The 17,429-nt window shown below is 37.0% G+C and overlaps 1 protein-coding gene across 2 annotated transcripts in view; it reads left to right on the plus strand.

Moving 5' to 3' along the window:
- The window catches only part of ZFPM2 (zinc finger protein, FOG family member 2), a 317,200-nt gene that overhangs the window by 67,189 nt on the left and 232,582 nt on the right, over window positions 1-17,429 (plus strand). For both annotated transcript variants that reach the window (XM_063327382.1, XM_063327381.1), the window contains one exon: window positions 13,855-13,956. In XM_063327382.1, coding sequence (XP_063183452.1) covers window positions 13,855-13,956 — 102 coding nt within the window. The remainder of the gene's footprint in view (window positions 1-13,854; window positions 13,957-17,429) is intronic.

Here is a 17,429-nt window from a genome sequence, read left to right on the forward strand (position 1 = left end):
AGTATTTTTTCTTTAACACGATGAATAAAAGCTTGAAAATGAGATATGTACCAAAGGGGCTTGAGAGCAAATAAATGCATTCTAATTTCTGTTTTGGGGGCCTGACTTTCTGGCTTTTGTTTTGCTCTTTGAAAGTTTTGGCAGCCTGTAAACCACAGATATCTTAAAGGGAGGGAAAAATAAGTGTAAATCTGTGTTTTCTCATGTGACAGATTTCCTTTTCCCAGAAAATACCAGAATTGGCATGGGAATCCTTTATGCTGTCTCTGCATTCTCCTCTTGTTCGCATGGGCCATTAAAGGTTCTAGAAAGTTAGGGGACTTTGTTGGATATGGAATGTTCATCTGTCTTGGCTCCCCATTTCCCTTCCCCAGGGTTTCTTCCTAGCTGACCCAGAACAAGAGGACAAATGAGTCCTGCTTCCTGCAGGACTCCAGATGTGGGCAACAAATGGCACAACTGTTGGGGAGGAGAAGTTTGTGAGGTTTCACCCGTGGTATGTTTTTCATACTTCCCCAGCTACGTAAATCCAAGCATGGCCTGAAAACAGAGGCTTTTAATTATCCAAAGTATGCACCGAAGGCAAAAATTTACTAAATTCACAATTTATTCAGATGAATGAAAGTAGAGGATGTGCAGGTTCACAACTTGATAACTTTGGCTTTTTGACTAAAGAGATTTTCCTGTCAAACTATGCCTGATCATATTGTAATCAGAGAGCAGTCTGTTATTGTCTAAATTGCAAACAGCTAACCTTTATAAAGCCATACTTGTCATTCCTACCTTATTAATTTAGGTTTGTGAGATTGATTCAGCAGAATAGTTGCCAGAATTAGAAGGCGAAGGCAAAAGCCTCTGCAAAGTGTGAAGCAAATTAATCACATTGATTGAGCTACATGTCATTTTACAACTTCTCTGTTCTCAAAATTATGACTTTTGGCTGTTATTTTTCCCTTCTCCTTTTGCTCATTAATGGCTTTTAGAACAAGGAATCTGGAAAATTCCCCCACACTTTTGCAACACTACAAAACCGCAATTAACTTTGCTACATGTGAATAATCATTCCTATGTAGTCTTCATTTACACTCAAATGTGAAAAAGGGAGCAGTGTTTAAGCATGTAAATACTAAAAGCAAAAATGGAAATTAGCAACTTACTATTTATCAAAGATCAGTTTAAGCTTGCAACTGTGAATTTTTAACCTTTTGGATAAAGTTTCCCGTCCAAGAGTGAATGTTTTAGAAGAGCCTCAGAACAGATGGCAGTTAGAAGTTTGATTTGTTTGCAATTTTCATAGTGGAATTGGGAGAAAGGGAATATTTTGGAAACAGCAATAATAATAACACAGCCATAGTGTTCTTTCACTACAAAGCTGCACTGGTCTCAATCTTTGGAGCAGAAACAAAAAATTTAGTAGGAGGTAGCCTTGGCAGTAATGCATTGCATTTGATCAGTTTGTGGCCTTGAAAATTGCTGTTTATGCTTAGTTACTACAAATTCCCGCACTGCAGATAAAGAGGGTATCCGATGGTGCTGTCCACACAAAGCCTGTATTAGCCTGGAACCTCCGTTGCTGAAGGTTTCTTTTAGTGTCCAGATAGTGGGTATCTGGAATCAGAGTCCGTATCAGATTGAGATTAATTCAGATTAAATTCAGATCTAGAAGATTTATTAGAATCATAGAACCATAGAATCGCCTAGGTCGGAAGGGAACTTTCAGATCATCTTAGATAACTACCAGTATTTAGATAGTCTGAGTAGGGAGAAAATAGCTTGTCTCCCATGTAGAAGAGTGGTAGACTAGATGGCTGAAAGCCTACTATGGAAGCTAGGAGACAGAGGTTAACTTTTGTCTTTTATAGGTAGGAATAAGAAAATAATGTGATGCTAACAGAGACAAGAGAAGAAGTGAGCTGGAGGAATGATGGGGATAATAAAAGCAGGAGGACAGATAAAGAAGGGGGCACAAACAGCAGAACAATACAAAAGCCAAGAAGTTGGAGGTGATGGGATGAAAAGCAAAGAACTAAATCAAGTTAATTTGGGCTGTGAAGTAGTTTATCATTGGCTTTTTAGCCTCTGATTGCTTTCATCCTGCCTAGATACCCTCAGGAAAAATAAAAAAAATTCTCATCTGTTACTTAGCAAATTTGCCATACATATATGGAGGTGAAACCTCTTCCTCTGTAAACAGCAAGGAGAATAGGAGCCTTGCCTTCTTTGTAAGGGTGGGAACTGGCTAAACAAATTACAGTTCTTTGTGACCTTCTTAGCAGAAGTGTTCAATGAGGGATTAACTTTCAAAGGAAAAGTTATCTTGAGCAATGAGAGACATCACTTGAGATTAGTAGATAGTTAAGTATCTGTGTTCAGAGCAGGAAAGAGGCAAGAGAAGAAAATGGAGGAAGGACTATAATCAAGAGAGAAAATGTGGGACTGTTTCCAGAAGAAAGGGTCAAATGGAGGAATGTACATATCTGATAATTAGAGAAAGAAGACACATCCATTTCTTGGTGCTGTGCTTACCAGGACAACTTTGTTGAATTCTTCCATTCTTTGCTTGTAGCATGTCTATTGTGTGTGTTCCTCATGTTGTAGGCTTCCCATAGTTACTCCATCACAAGGCAGCAGTGGCACCAGCCCTCAGTGGAAGGAGATTCAGTGGCCTTAACACTTCTGGTGGCAGGTTGGAAAGCTGTTTCCCAATGTTAACTGTGCTTCAGTTGGTGACATAGGAAGATATGGGGGATACGTAAAGTGGGATGAAGATTGATTGTTTCATGATGCAATGCTTTTAGGATCTACAGCACAAACTGCCCATAGCAAATAGGGGCGTTGATGCATCGTTGTGGTTCCTGATACATTGCTTATCTTTATTTGTAGGGGAAGAGGGGGATGAGGGGAGTCCAGTGCCGTCTGAAACTCACGTACCGTTCTAAGTCAGCAAGAAGAGAACGCAGGGAATATATGGGCTTGTGCATACTGAGTGTACGCCTGCTGCTGTATTCCCGTATTCTGCTCGGGCAGGAGGGGATGAGCTCGGAACCTGATCCAGGTTTTCTGCTCCTGGACAGTATTTTGTCACTAGCCTGCCAGACCAGCTTAGGACTGGAATTTTTTATGTTAAACCATGTGACCTGATTGTGCAGCCAGGCTTGAGATTCAGGGAAACAGCTGCAGTGTGATTCTCCATATAAGAAAAAGCATATACAAAGCTAAGTCCTTCTGTGCATTAATCTTTCCCGTCATACTTCATGTGCAAAGCTATCATGCTATCATCTATAATACCAGCCAAACTCTTAACACCTTGAAAATGATTTCTGTGTGTCCCTTTTTCCTCTGGAGTATGATTTTTTGTATGTATGCCTGTGTGCATCTGTGTAAATATTCTTTGCTTCTTTCAAGTTAAGCATGTAATGTCTGACAATATGCTTTCTATTTTCTGATTCTGGATCAAAAAGTAGATTTATGCCTTTTTTTTCTTTTTTTTTCTTTTTTTTTAAACCAGAAACCTTTTAATCAATAATGTTTTTTTCCTTTTCAGTAATGGATTTCATGACAAATTTCTACCTCTTTTGCTATAGCAAGTGGAAGTAGGATCAGCATAAGGCAGCTATACCATAATCACTTTGAGCTCAATAAGGAGATCTTTACAGGCAACTTTGTTCTTATTACTTAACGGGATTAAGAAGCTCAGCTCTTTAAATTCTTGCATATAACACTGACATTTCCAGGGTGTGTTTGGACCAGGGAGTTCAAAGAGAAGGAATAAAAAAGAAAAGCCAATATGACTTTGTTTTTTACCTTGCTGGAGGAGCTGTTTGTGCAAATCGCCTATAAGCTTATTGACCTGAATCTTTGACTCCTTGTTTTCTCTGGATTTGGCTGGAGTGTAGACACTGATAGAGCACTGATAGAGGTGATTGCACAGCCCTCGGCTTTGCTTGGCACCAGACACCCCCCCTCCCTGCGCCTGACATTATCTTTCCCTGGCAATACTTCTGTTCTCCTGGAGCTCATATTCCTTTTTTTTTTTATTATTATTTATTTTAAGTCATTACATTTTCTTTATGTAGGCTTTACAAGTAAATGAAGGACACATCATTCTTTTTGGTAAGCAGAGACAGGAGAGGGCATGTATGTGTGATGATGTATTTTCATCTCCCAGGATAACAAGGATCTGCATAAGGACTCACAGTGCTACTCCTTCCAAAACTACGATAGTTACCTCTTACTGACTTGTGTACGTGTTTGTGAACCTGTGGTGGATTCTCGTTGTCCCCAGAGTGAGGGTTCCCGTACGTTTATCTGTATCCCATTCAGCTGAAAAAACTGAATCCTGTGCATCTTCCATACTTTTTGTCAGATGCTGAATGCGGACAAAGAAAGGAGGGGGGTTAGCCTTCGGAGGGTGCTAAGTCAGAATTAGATTGGATCCCGGCAGGATGAAAGGAGACCTTTTTTTTCGGAACATGAGCATTTGCCTTGGGCTTTACCTCTTGTGCTTTCTCTTTTTTTCCTGTTACTGGAGCTCAGGGGACCACCTGTTTTCTTGCTAGAAGAGAAAGGAAATATCTGAAAAGGTTGGAGTGACTTTTTTCACCATTCACTTGAGAGCACAGAAAGGCTTCCAGAGTAACAAGTACGAGATTGTCTGTCCTACACTCTTTTCCATTTACTGCTAAGCCATATGTAAACTTCTCGGGCCGTATTTTCAGTGCAACTGAAATCCATGTCGGTAGTAACATCAACTTTAGTGGGATAAAAATTTGACCGAAGTTAGACAAGCAAACCCTTCTTTTAATCAAGAAATTAAATAATTGGTCATCAAACATAAAACTGTATCTCAGAAGAAACTAGCAAGATATGTTTCAAGATGTAAATACATAGATCTAAATAGAAAACATTATTTTGACTGTACAGAATTATAAAGTGAGAGAAATATTTAAACAGCTTACTCAATTTTAAGCACTTTATCAAAGCAACTCCAGCCTTTTCAGTCAGCACATTTTGGTTTTCTTAAGAACAATGAAATTGTGAATTCTGTCACAGCTATGAGGAAAGGGATTATTTGTTTACAACAAGTAGTGTAATGTCCCCTGTCTAGAAAGTCACAAAACTCGAACTTAGATTGACTTAAATTTGAGCTCAAATTTGACAGAATATGAGGTGCAAATTGTTAAAGGTAATCTTCTTTAAAATATGAAATGCACAAATGACAAATTTCGCCACGTGTTCTTAGTTCATGTGTACTGTATATCTGTTAATAATTTATAATGAAGGTCCATTTTGCCTTTTTTTGTCTAATTTGCTGTTCTTGACACAAAAACTGTGAATACTTTTGGAAAGAGTTCTGAGACAGAACTGGCAGTAATTTAACTCTCAAAAGATCAGAAAAAACAAATGAAGCAAATGTCACAGTTACGACATCGTTGCATAAATATTGATAAGACAAATATTACTGCTGGATAGATTCTTGTGGATAGGAGAAAAAGAAGCATTTATTTATGACTGCTAAGTCTTTTTCTTGCGTTTGACTCATAGAAGTCTAGGCTGTTTTTGAAACCGTGTATAATACAGCACGTATGTGGTAACATACCTCCAATGATAGGGAATTGGCTGCCTTTGATTTTGAAGCACCTGGAGTGTTGATTATTTCAAATAAAGGCATCAAGCTGTTTGCAACAAGGTAAATTAAAATTTCACTTTGTAAGAACAGATACATATTGCTACTTGTTATGTAGCAGTGTGGAAGTCGTGAAAATGGAATGTTTATATGATAATAATTTCAGCTGCATGTTATAAAATGAGATTTTCTTGGATGAAGAATTCTCCTAAGAGATGTAGTATTTTTGCAGTGGGGAAGGAACAGAATTGTTACTTATTAAGTTGAAATATGAACTTGCAGAAGAGTCTTCAAACTTAGAGTTTGAAACTTGCTAGAGTATCTCTGAAGCCATCTCTGTTCTGCTGCAGGGTCTTTTAGAATCTCATGGATTGTCGATTTCTGCTGAAATAATTTTTGAAAATTATACTAAGCAACAGATTTTGTTTGGGGCGTCTAAATATCTTTTAAAATGTGCTTCTGCTGCTTTTCTAATCAAGTGCCTAGAGCTGTGAAAGTTTGAACCCCAGGTTGGTACTTGAATATATCTAATAGAGCTCTTGTATTTGAAGTTTTAATGGGGAAAGATTGAAAAGATGCAAGACTTTTTTCTTTTTTTTTTCCTTTAAATCTATAGAAGCTTTTGGGTAGACAGTACATCTGAATGATATTTGTTTGTGGTACTGGTGCCACAAGAGTTGCTCCCTAAAAATTAGTATAAATTTAAAACTCATTAAGAGAAGGAAAGTCTGTAGAATACAATTTAGAGAACACTTTCACTGTTCTGCTGGAAATACCTTTGAACGAGCGATCCTTGTCTTGAAAGGACTTCAAAAGCAAACAGTGCGATAATGAGAACATATCAAACATTTAGAGAAGGAGGAAGGCCAGACTCAGTCTAGATGAACTTGCTGCACAGCAGTGTCTTTTCCCAGGAGAAAAGTGCCATAGCTGAAATGGTTAGAAATAATTGACACAGCTTTTTAACATGATCACTGTGCTGAAATGTCATTGTGTCAAGATGACATTTTGTTAAACAGAGTGGTGATTTTAATGTGAACCAAAATAGTTCCCGTACCGTTATTTTGGAGAATTAACAGCTTGTACACATGTAGGTACTCACCGACACATGGATAATCATAGACCTTTCCTAAAAGCTAGGATAAGAGACAGTGCATTATTTCTGACATTTGCTGGATAAATAATTTTAAGAGTGCTTAGGGCAACAAGAAACATACAGTTATTTCAAATGAGATTTATCCCAGGAGAAATTATGATTGTTAATCAGCGTGACAGAAAACAATAATTGCTTGCAAAGAAGCAAAGTATTGCAATGATTAATATAATCTGAAATAAAATGCAGTGCATTAACATGTACAAGTGCTGGTTTCTTGCAGGTACGTTAGCAAATCGGTCATCTGAGGGCCAGATTTTGCTCAAACTTAACCGTATTTGTAGAGTAGGGTGTCTTAGTTGACTTTGGTGGGCTTCACCGAAATGACTTCTGATACACATCAGATGAAGTGATAACAGAGTCTGGTAGTGACAGCATCAGATATCTCTCTGTCTCTCCGTCCTTGCAAGGCTTGTAGAATAAACCCACTTGCATGGCACTGTAGCCATGACAAATATTGCAAAGTAGGGAAACATCCCCCCCAATTTATTTAATATCTTCATTCTCAGGGTTCTGTTTCATACCAAAAACTTACAAAATATTTTTTTTTGCATTGTTTAACATGTGCTTGGTACCCAGAATGTTTTATATCTAAACTTGCATTAAAAAACCTGCCACTGAAATTAGAGATTTCTGCTTCTTAAATATATACGTAGAATCCTATAAAAAAGAGGTGATCCACAAAAAGGGCAGTTAAGTTCTGTTAGATTCCATTGGTATTCTTAAGAATAGTGTGTGCTGCCAAAAAGTAAGTTACATTCAATGAATTAAGTACATTGCATTTGTATTTTAAGTTGTATATGGTTTGGTTTAGAGTTACATGAGTTGCTTCTGAAGAGAGGTTCCTGGCAATGATTCTCAGCTTTCAGTGTGTTTCTTAGGATTCAAGAGCGAGATTGTCGGCGTGCGTAAGCTGTGTTACTGGTCATAGGCATTGTGATAAAGCAAATAACAAAGGATGATTTTTGAATGCTAATTGATCGTTTCTGAAGCTCTGGCATCTAGTTCGTGTGCGCAGTCTCAGAATCCTTCTTCGGTTGGATCTAGAATTACTGTCGCTGTACATTGGGGCAGAAAGAAGGAAAGGGCCCCTTCCCCCATGTCCCCAAGAAATTCTTCCCCTTCAACCAGTCGCGCTGGCCTGCTAATGTACATAAGGTTATGTAGGTTGCCAAATTAAAGTGTACAGTGTGTGACTCCCCAACTCTCTGCATTGCGTCTGTTTTCTCCTTTGGCAATGCAGAATGCTACAGGCTTTGTAACAATTTATTTCGGAATTGATTTATTATAATTGAGAAGTGGTGTTTCACTCTGAACAGCTGTATTAGGACGTTAACAATTTAAGTTTACATCTATGCTGCCAGGAAGAATGAGCACAAACTGAATTTCAAACTTTTAATGTTCTCTTGCTCTAATAGAAGCTGCCGTGTGCTGTTTGTGACTGGTACAGTCCTTCACCCAAAGCTATTTTGTCTGATGATAAAACCATGAGTGTATGAAGCTTGCACATTTTTCATCTCTTTTATGACCTTATCTTTTGTGAGCGGCTTCTGTGAAGGTATCCTAACTATGGGAAGCACCTGGCAAACACACATGATATCTGTGCTGTGATAAGCAGTTGTGAACAAGAAAGTAGATCTGTCAGTACTGAACTCTTCATTGTTAAAAATACTTTGTTGATTTAGCTGATTGCAAAATGCATTCTAGAGTGACTAACGGCTGCTATAACATTCCTAGTCAAGAAAGTTCAATAGTTACATTGTACAAGACTTTCTGTAAGAGCCTAATATTGATAGGAACAACATGGATTAAAACAGCAGGGTTGAGAAGAACTGCTAACCCGTGTGCTTCTTTAAAATATCGCAACTACTTGTGGTACAAGCTGATTAAGTACAAATGGGCAAGTCTTTAATTTGTTAAAAAGATTAAAGAGAAATTACTTGTTAATATTCAAGTCTCTTTTTTCCTACTTGTCAGCGTTGTCAGAGATGTTAGAGCTCTCCCTCTCATGTTTCTGGTAATACGTCTCTTTTACAGTCTTCAGATCCCCTGACCAACTGTATCACCTTGAATTACAGTGGTTTAGTGTATTCACTTGCATCTATCGGATAAACACTAGGATATTAAAAACACATTAAAAAGCCTTGAACTGTTTCTCAAGAGCAACAGAAACAGTTAATGCTGGTAAGAAATAGTAAAGTCAAGATGAAAATTCTATTCATATTACGGTATTGAAGTTGTTTGAATAAGACTTCTTTTTTCTCTTAGTTAAGCAGTATTTTGTGTATTCAGCACTTTATCATGAGGCAGAGATTCGTTTCACCTAACTTTAGCTGGCTAAAGATAGGTTCCTAGTCTAAGCTGTGTGTTTCAGAGGATGATTCATTTCAGCCATCTCAGACACCAAGAGGGGTCGCGCATCTCAGGCGCCCTCGAGTAGGATGAGTCACGGTGGAGGTTTCTCTCTTCCCTGTCTTTAGGAGTGCCTACGTAAGTAGTCTGGAATCACTTAACTTTCAGACATCTAAGGTTAGAGGAGATGAATTCTGCCCAAAGTGTAGCTTTAAGACCAAATACAGAGAAATAACTGAAAGTCCATTGGGCTTAATTGACTCATGAGTAAACGTACTATATGATATTATAAATTCTTGCTCACATGAGTCTTTTTTTCATGCAATGACATTCTTTTAAAGGACAGAATTCACTTACTGATCTCAGTTGATAGAAGGAAAAACTTAAACAGAAGCAGGTTTTGCTTCATTTTAGAGCATTTATCATTGCCAGGACTTCTGTACCACTCTTCGGCATTGATGGTAAGAAGTAATTACTCCTCTAACTTAAATACAAAATGTAACTGAGCAGCAAAGTGAAGAAATAAGCATGAGAAAAAAAAAAAAAAAAACGAAAAAAATGGGAACAGAAAGGTATCAACAGGTTAGTAGCAAAGTGAGTGGTGTATATATAAGGCAAAAAGCACTTGATTTGGCTTGGAAGAAAGAAAAAAATAGTGTCTTGGATCCAATTAAATGTCTACACCTGTACATTGAAGAAAAAATGTAATCAGTTTTAAAATAAGTATTAAAAAGTAGTCTTATTGAGACTGGAAAATAGTCAGTGAAGGAACAAAAAGAGTAAACAATGGAAAGAAAATAAATTCTGTAAGGAAATAAACTCCTTTGTGCTAAACAAATGTTAGCTGCTAAAGTAGTATTAAGTAAGGGGAAAGAAAAGAAAAAAGCTTGGGAGATGTGGGTTTTTTATCAGCTCTTGTGCGAAGCTTCCTTTTGGCTTCTTAAAGTCGCAGCGTCTCCAGCACCCAATGGATTGACTTCGTTGTCCATTTTCACCTGGCCTTGCTGCTCAGCTGAGCCTGGGATAGACTTGCTTCACTGAGGGATTCTGAAGCCCACAATAATGTACCATTTGTTGGTTTCAGAAGCAGATCGCTTCAGTACGGAGGGAGAGTAGTATGGGGGAACAGGAGGAATCAGTGTTGTGGTATTTCAGGTGTGTAATGCATCGACTTGGGAGCTGGTGAATAATAGAAAATATCAATGAAAATAATTAAAAATACTTCTAGATGCAAACCAAAGTTTTCCGTAACGTAAATTCTACACATTTTGTTCTACTTTATTTGCACAGGACATGCATTAATTCATGAAAACTTGATTATGAAAAACACGTAACACCATACTTCATGAAACACTGAAAAAGCAAGTTAATGAAAAGTTAAGCCATCTGCTAACATACATTTTCTGATCTTTCCTCATCTCCCAAATACTTAATTGCTGTGTGCTGTAGATTGTATACCTTAGCTGTAATTCTGTCCTTCTTTTGCCCTTCAGCCCAATCTTTTCACATAAGTTTCTCCTCCTCTTTCAGTTCTAATAGTTTTGTTTGTTTGATGTTCTGGTTGGTTGCATTGATTGAAAGAATGCTCAAATTTGCATGCTAACGCCAGGTTTGCATATATTACAACCTGGAAAAACTTTTATATTTTGGAGCTAAAAATCTCTGTGCTTGGGCTCTATCTAACAGAATTCTTATTATTAATACTTTTTTTTATTGTTCTGATTTTGTCCTTAGAGATCTATTGTTTACAGTGGAAGAAAAACATTTTCTTTAGTAGAAAAATTCCATGGAAAGAACATTTTAAGAGCTTTTTATGGTGATTACGCAGCTTGAGTTAGAAACTCAAAATCAGAATTACCCTTCCTGTGAAGTCCTTTCCATGGACAAAGCTGGAGTTGATCTTGCCAGGTTTGAACCTTGGAAAATTGTCCTTTGTGTCTCTCCAGTAAAGAGCAGTTTGTTCTAACTCTAAGTAGCTATGAAGGCAGAAATACGAAGGTAAAAATATGTGATTCATAGATTCTTCAGTCTACCCAAAAACCCAGAGCTCTCTTGGTAGTACAAAATAACTAAACAAATGCTAATTCAAAGTAGGGTAGTTGGTTAAAAACCCAAATAACTGCTAAAACTACTTATAAGAAACTTGATAGCTTTTTCACCATGTGAGTATTTAGGACTGTCTTCTGAAAGGTAACTTCAGATTGAACTGAAGCACATGAACTTCAAACGCCTGGATAAAATTATACAGTGTGTTTAACAGAAAAATTATACTAGATATTCGTGATGCCTTTTAGCTTGAAGTGCCTATGAATACACTGGACTATATTTTTAGTACTACAGATACACTGAACTATATTTTTGTTATCAAAATCTGGAGTGAATATAGTATTGTGTTTGTGTGAGAAGTAGTTTACCAGGCTCTTGTACATGGTATTTGAAAAACTGTTTGTTTAATGAATGCAAGGAAGAATGTGTTGTTACAAGACATTACATGTACACATGAAGTTAATACTTTATAGTGTTTGTGTATAATCGTGTACTTGAAAACTCTGGGTCACAATCTTATCTGGTATAAATATAGCTCCAGTGATAACATATGGGGATCTGGCGTGGTTTGCTCTAATCACATTTCTTTACCTATGTTGCTAATAAAAGCTCTTGTTATCATGAGTGGGAAAAAATTACAAGTTACTGCTTAATTGTTGTGCTTTTTGCCCCTTCTTGCTCTCCTCTTGTCAAATCAACAGTCTGATTTTCAGATTCTAAAATACACGGCATTTGTTTTTTAGTGTTGCCACTTTTCTGTGGGACACAGTTTTTTGAAAAGTCTACTTCAAGACTGTTAAAAAAATTAAACCATAATTCAGTCAGATTTGACAGATATAGTTAATTGTGTAGATTTGGGGTTTTTTTTTTACGTTCTTCACAGTGTCCTCCTATGGTATGAGGTACAACAAGGCCAAGTGCTGGGTCTTGCACGTGGGTCGCAACAACCCCAAGCAGCGCAACAGGCTTGGGGAAGGGTGGCTGGAGAGCTGCCTGGCAGAAAAAGACATGGGGGTGTTCATCGACTGCTGACTGAATATGAGCCAGCAGTGTGCCCAGGTGGCCAAGAAGGCCAACAGCATCCTGGCCCGTATCAGGAACAGTGTGGTGAGTAGGACTAGGGAAGTGATCATCCCCTCATCCCCCTGTGCTCGGCACTGGTGAGGCCTCACCTCAAGTACTGTGTCCAGTTTGTGGCCCCTCACTACAAGAAAGACATTGAGCTGCTGGAGCGGGTCAAGAGAAGGGCAACAAAGGTGGTGAGCAGTCTGGAGAACAAGTCCTGTGAGGAGCAGCTGAGGGAGCTGGGGTTGTTCAGCCTGGAGAAAAGGAGGCTGAGGGGAGACCTTATCGCTCTCTACAACTACCTGAAAGGAGGTTGTGGAGAGATGGGGGTCGGTCTCTCCTCCCAAGTATCAGGCGGTAGGACAAGAGGAAATGGCCTCAAGTTGCGCCAGGGGAGGTTTAGATTGGATATTAGGAAAAAAATTTACACTGAAAGGGTTATTAAGCATTGGAACAGGCTGCCCAGGGAATGGTTGAGTCACCATCCCTGGAGGTGTTTAAAGGCCGGTAGACTTAGAGATTTGGTTTGGTGATGGGTTTTGTCAGAGTTAGGTTGATGGTTGGACTAGTTGATCTTAAAGGTACTTTCCAGCCTAGGTAATTCTATGATTCCTATGCAAGAGTTTCTTGGATTGATTAATAGTAAAAAAAAAATACCTACAAATGCAGTAAAGTACTGGCCTGGATAAGCCCTCAGAGATGTCACTTAACACGTTACTGTGGACAGACTATTTTGTGTTAATACTGAACCCCTTACCTTCGACATCATTTTTCGTAGTGGTTATTTCAAAGTATTCTTGCATGGAGCTTGCCTAGAATCTTTGTTTAACTGAAAAAACTGCACTTTCAACAAGGAGTTCTTCAAATAAAAATTAAATGGTCATCTCTAAAAATTAAACCTTATCATAATTTTCTTTGTGTCCTGTGTAAAACCTTGTAGTGGATAGTTACTGAAAGCAGACAGACATTCTCAGATACTTCTGGATGGTGAAAATTCTAAAAAGTCATCATAAATGTTGTATTTCTTTAGACAAAGCTTGACAGGGAGAAAATTATCATAGGGACCTGCTGGTAGATTATGACCTTTAAGGGCAAATTCCTTAAATACTGAAATAGTAGCTCTCCACTAGTTGCCTGAAAACGTTTAGTGGACCATATTTTTGTACTGAGTGTCATTAATCCACAATGCATAAGAAACAGTTAGGTGTCAATTCAAGAAAACGCGTAACTGAAAGCATATATTGCTGGGGAGTAACAAGCTTATTTCTTTCTGTCATTTGTGCATATGAACTCTATGACTTTTTGTGCATTGGTTTACAGAATTAGGTGCAAGTTGTGATTCTGTTTTTTAAGCATATGGAGTAAACACTGATTTCCAAGATTTGTCTTTCCACAGAACTGGAAGGATTGGATACTCAGGGCTTGTTTGAATCACTGGGAACTCACAGATGTTTACGTGTCTAATAAGACTTTTTTTCATTTTCTCTCTGTTTATAAACATGCGTATGTTTTCACTTACACATGCAAGCAGTTGTTTGGATATTGTAGGAGCTCTGCCTAAAAATCACTATTGAAATATGTCATTATTGTATTTCTTTGATTGTTTTTTCAGGCAACGAAGAAGGCATCCAGGAGACAGCAGAATCTGATGGCGATGCAAGATCCGAGAAACCAGGGCAGCTTGCAGTGGAGACTGAAGATTGGGATGGGCCAGGTAGGAAAAAACAACTCAAAGCCAAGAGACAATTCTTAAACTAGATTCCAGGATTTTTTAATATTATTATTTTAGTGGATGTGTTATGCTTTGCATTGATTTTTAATGGACTGTTTCTTTAATGATCCTTTGGAGTCCAGGATATTGATGGATAAGTACTAAGATAAAGTTCTTGAGTATAAAACAGTTTTGGCTGTACCATTTTGTAAACTGTTAACATAAAATGCCTTACTTACCTGCTTGATGTAAAGGAAAATGTTGTTGCTTAGAATTTTAGGATTAAAATTTATCAGTAAGTTTTCAGTCCCATGGTTATGTCAAGATAGAAGCTTTTCTGCTGTGTTTTGTGAGGCCAGAAGACCAACCAAATGCCTGTGTCTCTTCTCAAGCTCTGTGCCTACATTTAGCAACAAGTTGAGCTTAACAAATAGGTATGGTATCTACTGACATTTTCAAGGACTTCGTTTACCTGTTTTAGCCTGATAGAAATCATTTAGCACACCTTGTCATTGATTTCAGTTGAAAAAGAAACTCTTAGATTGCAGTCAATGAAGTGTTAGAACTTCACATTAAAACAGTAATTCACGGTAATGTTTTCTATTATGCACAGTGAAGATGGTGCAGGCGTAACATTGCTAAGATATAAGATGTGATGGTAACATGGGAATACTTTCCAAGTATCTGTTTAATATAAATATGTAAAGTCTCTGTTGTACAGTAAAAGTACCTAAGACAAAGGTGTAAATTGTATTTCTCAATTAGGCAATTCTGCAGTAGAACTCAGTGCAGTGTTTTCATGGGTATGGACTCTGTAATGGGCCTTAAAAATCCATTATATTGACTAAATTTTAAAAGTGCTGTTAGAAAATGTGCATCTGAAGACAAACACACTCTCAGAATAGCTGTATCTCTTATGGAAATTTTCTTTAAAAAGGATGAGCACATCAGAAAATAGTTCCAGGAGTGTTCTATCAATAATTTATAATGCAATAATAATATTTCATTAGAAAAATTCCTATATTTCAATCACATTTTCATCCTTGCTTGATTTTGCAAATTACTGTATGCTCTTCATGAAGAGAAGAACAAAACGAAATGGTAATTTTCTGAAAGCAGTAGCTGGAAAATATAATGCAAACAAAAATGAAGACACAGTATATCTAATTATCGTGATGTCATTTAAAATGTTCTTAATGATAATACACAGATAAGTTCATATTCTATATAAAGCACTATGGTGTTATATGAAAGCAAGATTTATTATTATAATACACTACAGTACATTTAAAATAATACAAAAGACATCTTTGGATGTAGCGGAATGGCCTTTTCCAGCTTCATAGTAGACTTAAAGGTTGTCAATCATTAACGTATGACTTGGTTTTAATTTCATTGTAAATAAACTCTATCTGAAATAGGTAATTTTTTTTTTCTTTTTTGTTTTCAGTGCATTTCGACACAGTTAAGTATGCTTTTTGTGGGCTGTTACTGCTTTTTATATGAGCTATCTTATACAAAAGTTTTGGAGATATCTTTTATGACATTATCGAGTAAAAGGAGTATTTTTTGTTTTGTTGGGGAAAAAATCAGTTAAATGGTAAGGTGTGCGTATTTCTTGTAATATTTATTGGTGGATTTGACATGGGATAGTGTGGAAATAGAAGCTGAATGTGGGAAAAATTCTTTTGACTTCAGAAAACTGAGGACCACCAACGTGAAATAAGCAGCTGTATTTTGTTTAAATATTGGTTCCTTAGAAGGGTATAATATGCATGAATAAAGGAATGGCTACATACCACGTGCCATACTCTCCATCATGCATGCTTTCTGAAATGAGTTTGGTTATTTATTGATATGGAAAAAGAAACAACCAACAGAAGATCATTTTCGAACATGCAGTACAAAGATAAGTTCTTTCAGATCTTTGAAGAAAGAACAAAGCATGAAATATTTTGTGTATTTAGGAACATACTTTAGCACAGCACAAACAGAACCATTAAAAGCTTTTCTTCAACAACCTTACCAACTCATAGTAGAGGTGCTACCTTAAAGCGCAGATGACCATACAGTCTTTGTTATCTGGTCTGTCTCTGGTCTCCTTGCTGAGATGGAGCTCTCTCAGAATCCAACAAGGACTGTGTTCTGCATGATACAAGTTGCTGTCAACTGATAATGTGAACTGTGACAACTCAAGGATTCATATAAATAGTAGAGCTGTTCTGTTATTTTAATATTTTTTTCTTTTTTTAGCACTAAGGGAACATATTGTTATTTTCAGAGCCAGTACTTGTCAGGGACTGAAGTTCTTTAAGTTATTCATTAGCAACAGCTTACTCACGGATGAGTCAAAATTAAGCTTCCGGCATTAATTAGAGTTTTATTTTGTTTGAAAATTTGCATTGTTAAATGGTTCGCATGCATTCCTAAGCCTTTGTAATTAGAATATTTTTATGAAGAAAAATCTAAAGTTAAATGTGCTGTAGCATCAAAGAGTTTCTGCTGAAGCAATCTTTCAGCTCACATAGTCTTGTGACCTTCACTGACCATCAAGGAATTGCAGAGATAATGCCTACTCTGTGTAGTCATTTTGAGTGTTACCTGAATGTTTTTTAAGGTATCCTCAATTTTCATTGTTCTTGTCCTCATTTTTAAAAAAATTCTTTTTAATGAGAAGACTACTCTGAAATAATAGATACGGAGGTCAATAAACTCTATATGGACACACAGTAAAGGGCCCGATCCTTTTTCCATTACAACCAACAGCAAAAGTCCAAGGAATACAAAAAGTCTGCAAAGCAAGACTGGGCTTGGACAAATTTTGTGTGAAAAGGCTTATTTTTTAAACGTGGAAGCAGAGGTCATTTTACAGCCTTAAATTTACTGTTTGCTGTCAGACAGATGTATATAGATGTAGATGTATATAGTTCTATAGTCTTTGTATTATTGCTAGGATACCAGTGTATGTGAGGCCAGTGATTAGTGTTTTAACCCATAATGAGCAAAAGGCAGATCTCATGCGTGTCTTCTACAGACCATCCATCATATGAGAGAATAGGATCATTCCTTTTTTTACTGGATATCTGTACTATGTAAGAACAAAAATCTCCTAAATTTTGGAACTGTAAATGAAACATCCTAGAGTTTCCATGAACTTTCCAAAATCTCTGAAAATTTTAGGTACTTGGCCACTCAACTGAAATATTACTGAACCCAATATAAGGAAATTATTTATTATATGCCATCTTGAGAGATAATGAAAAATTGTTTACAGAATTAGAAATTAGTGCTTGTTTATCATCCAGTGGTCATGCCTGTATTGGGGAATACAAGTTCAGTCCACTGTACTTGTCATTTTAAGAGACAGCAAATATGAACTGTAACAAAAGAGAGAAAATATTTGAATGAAAAAGCATGAATCAGAACTTGGAAGTGTTTCACAACCATTTTTTAGATTTTCCAAAATCTTTAATAAA

This window comes from Chroicocephalus ridibundus, chromosome 2 (assembly GCF_963924245.1).
Source record: "Chroicocephalus ridibundus chromosome 2, bChrRid1.1, whole genome shotgun sequence".
Lineage (NCBI taxonomy): Eukaryota > Metazoa > Chordata > Aves > Charadriiformes > Laridae > Chroicocephalus > Chroicocephalus ridibundus.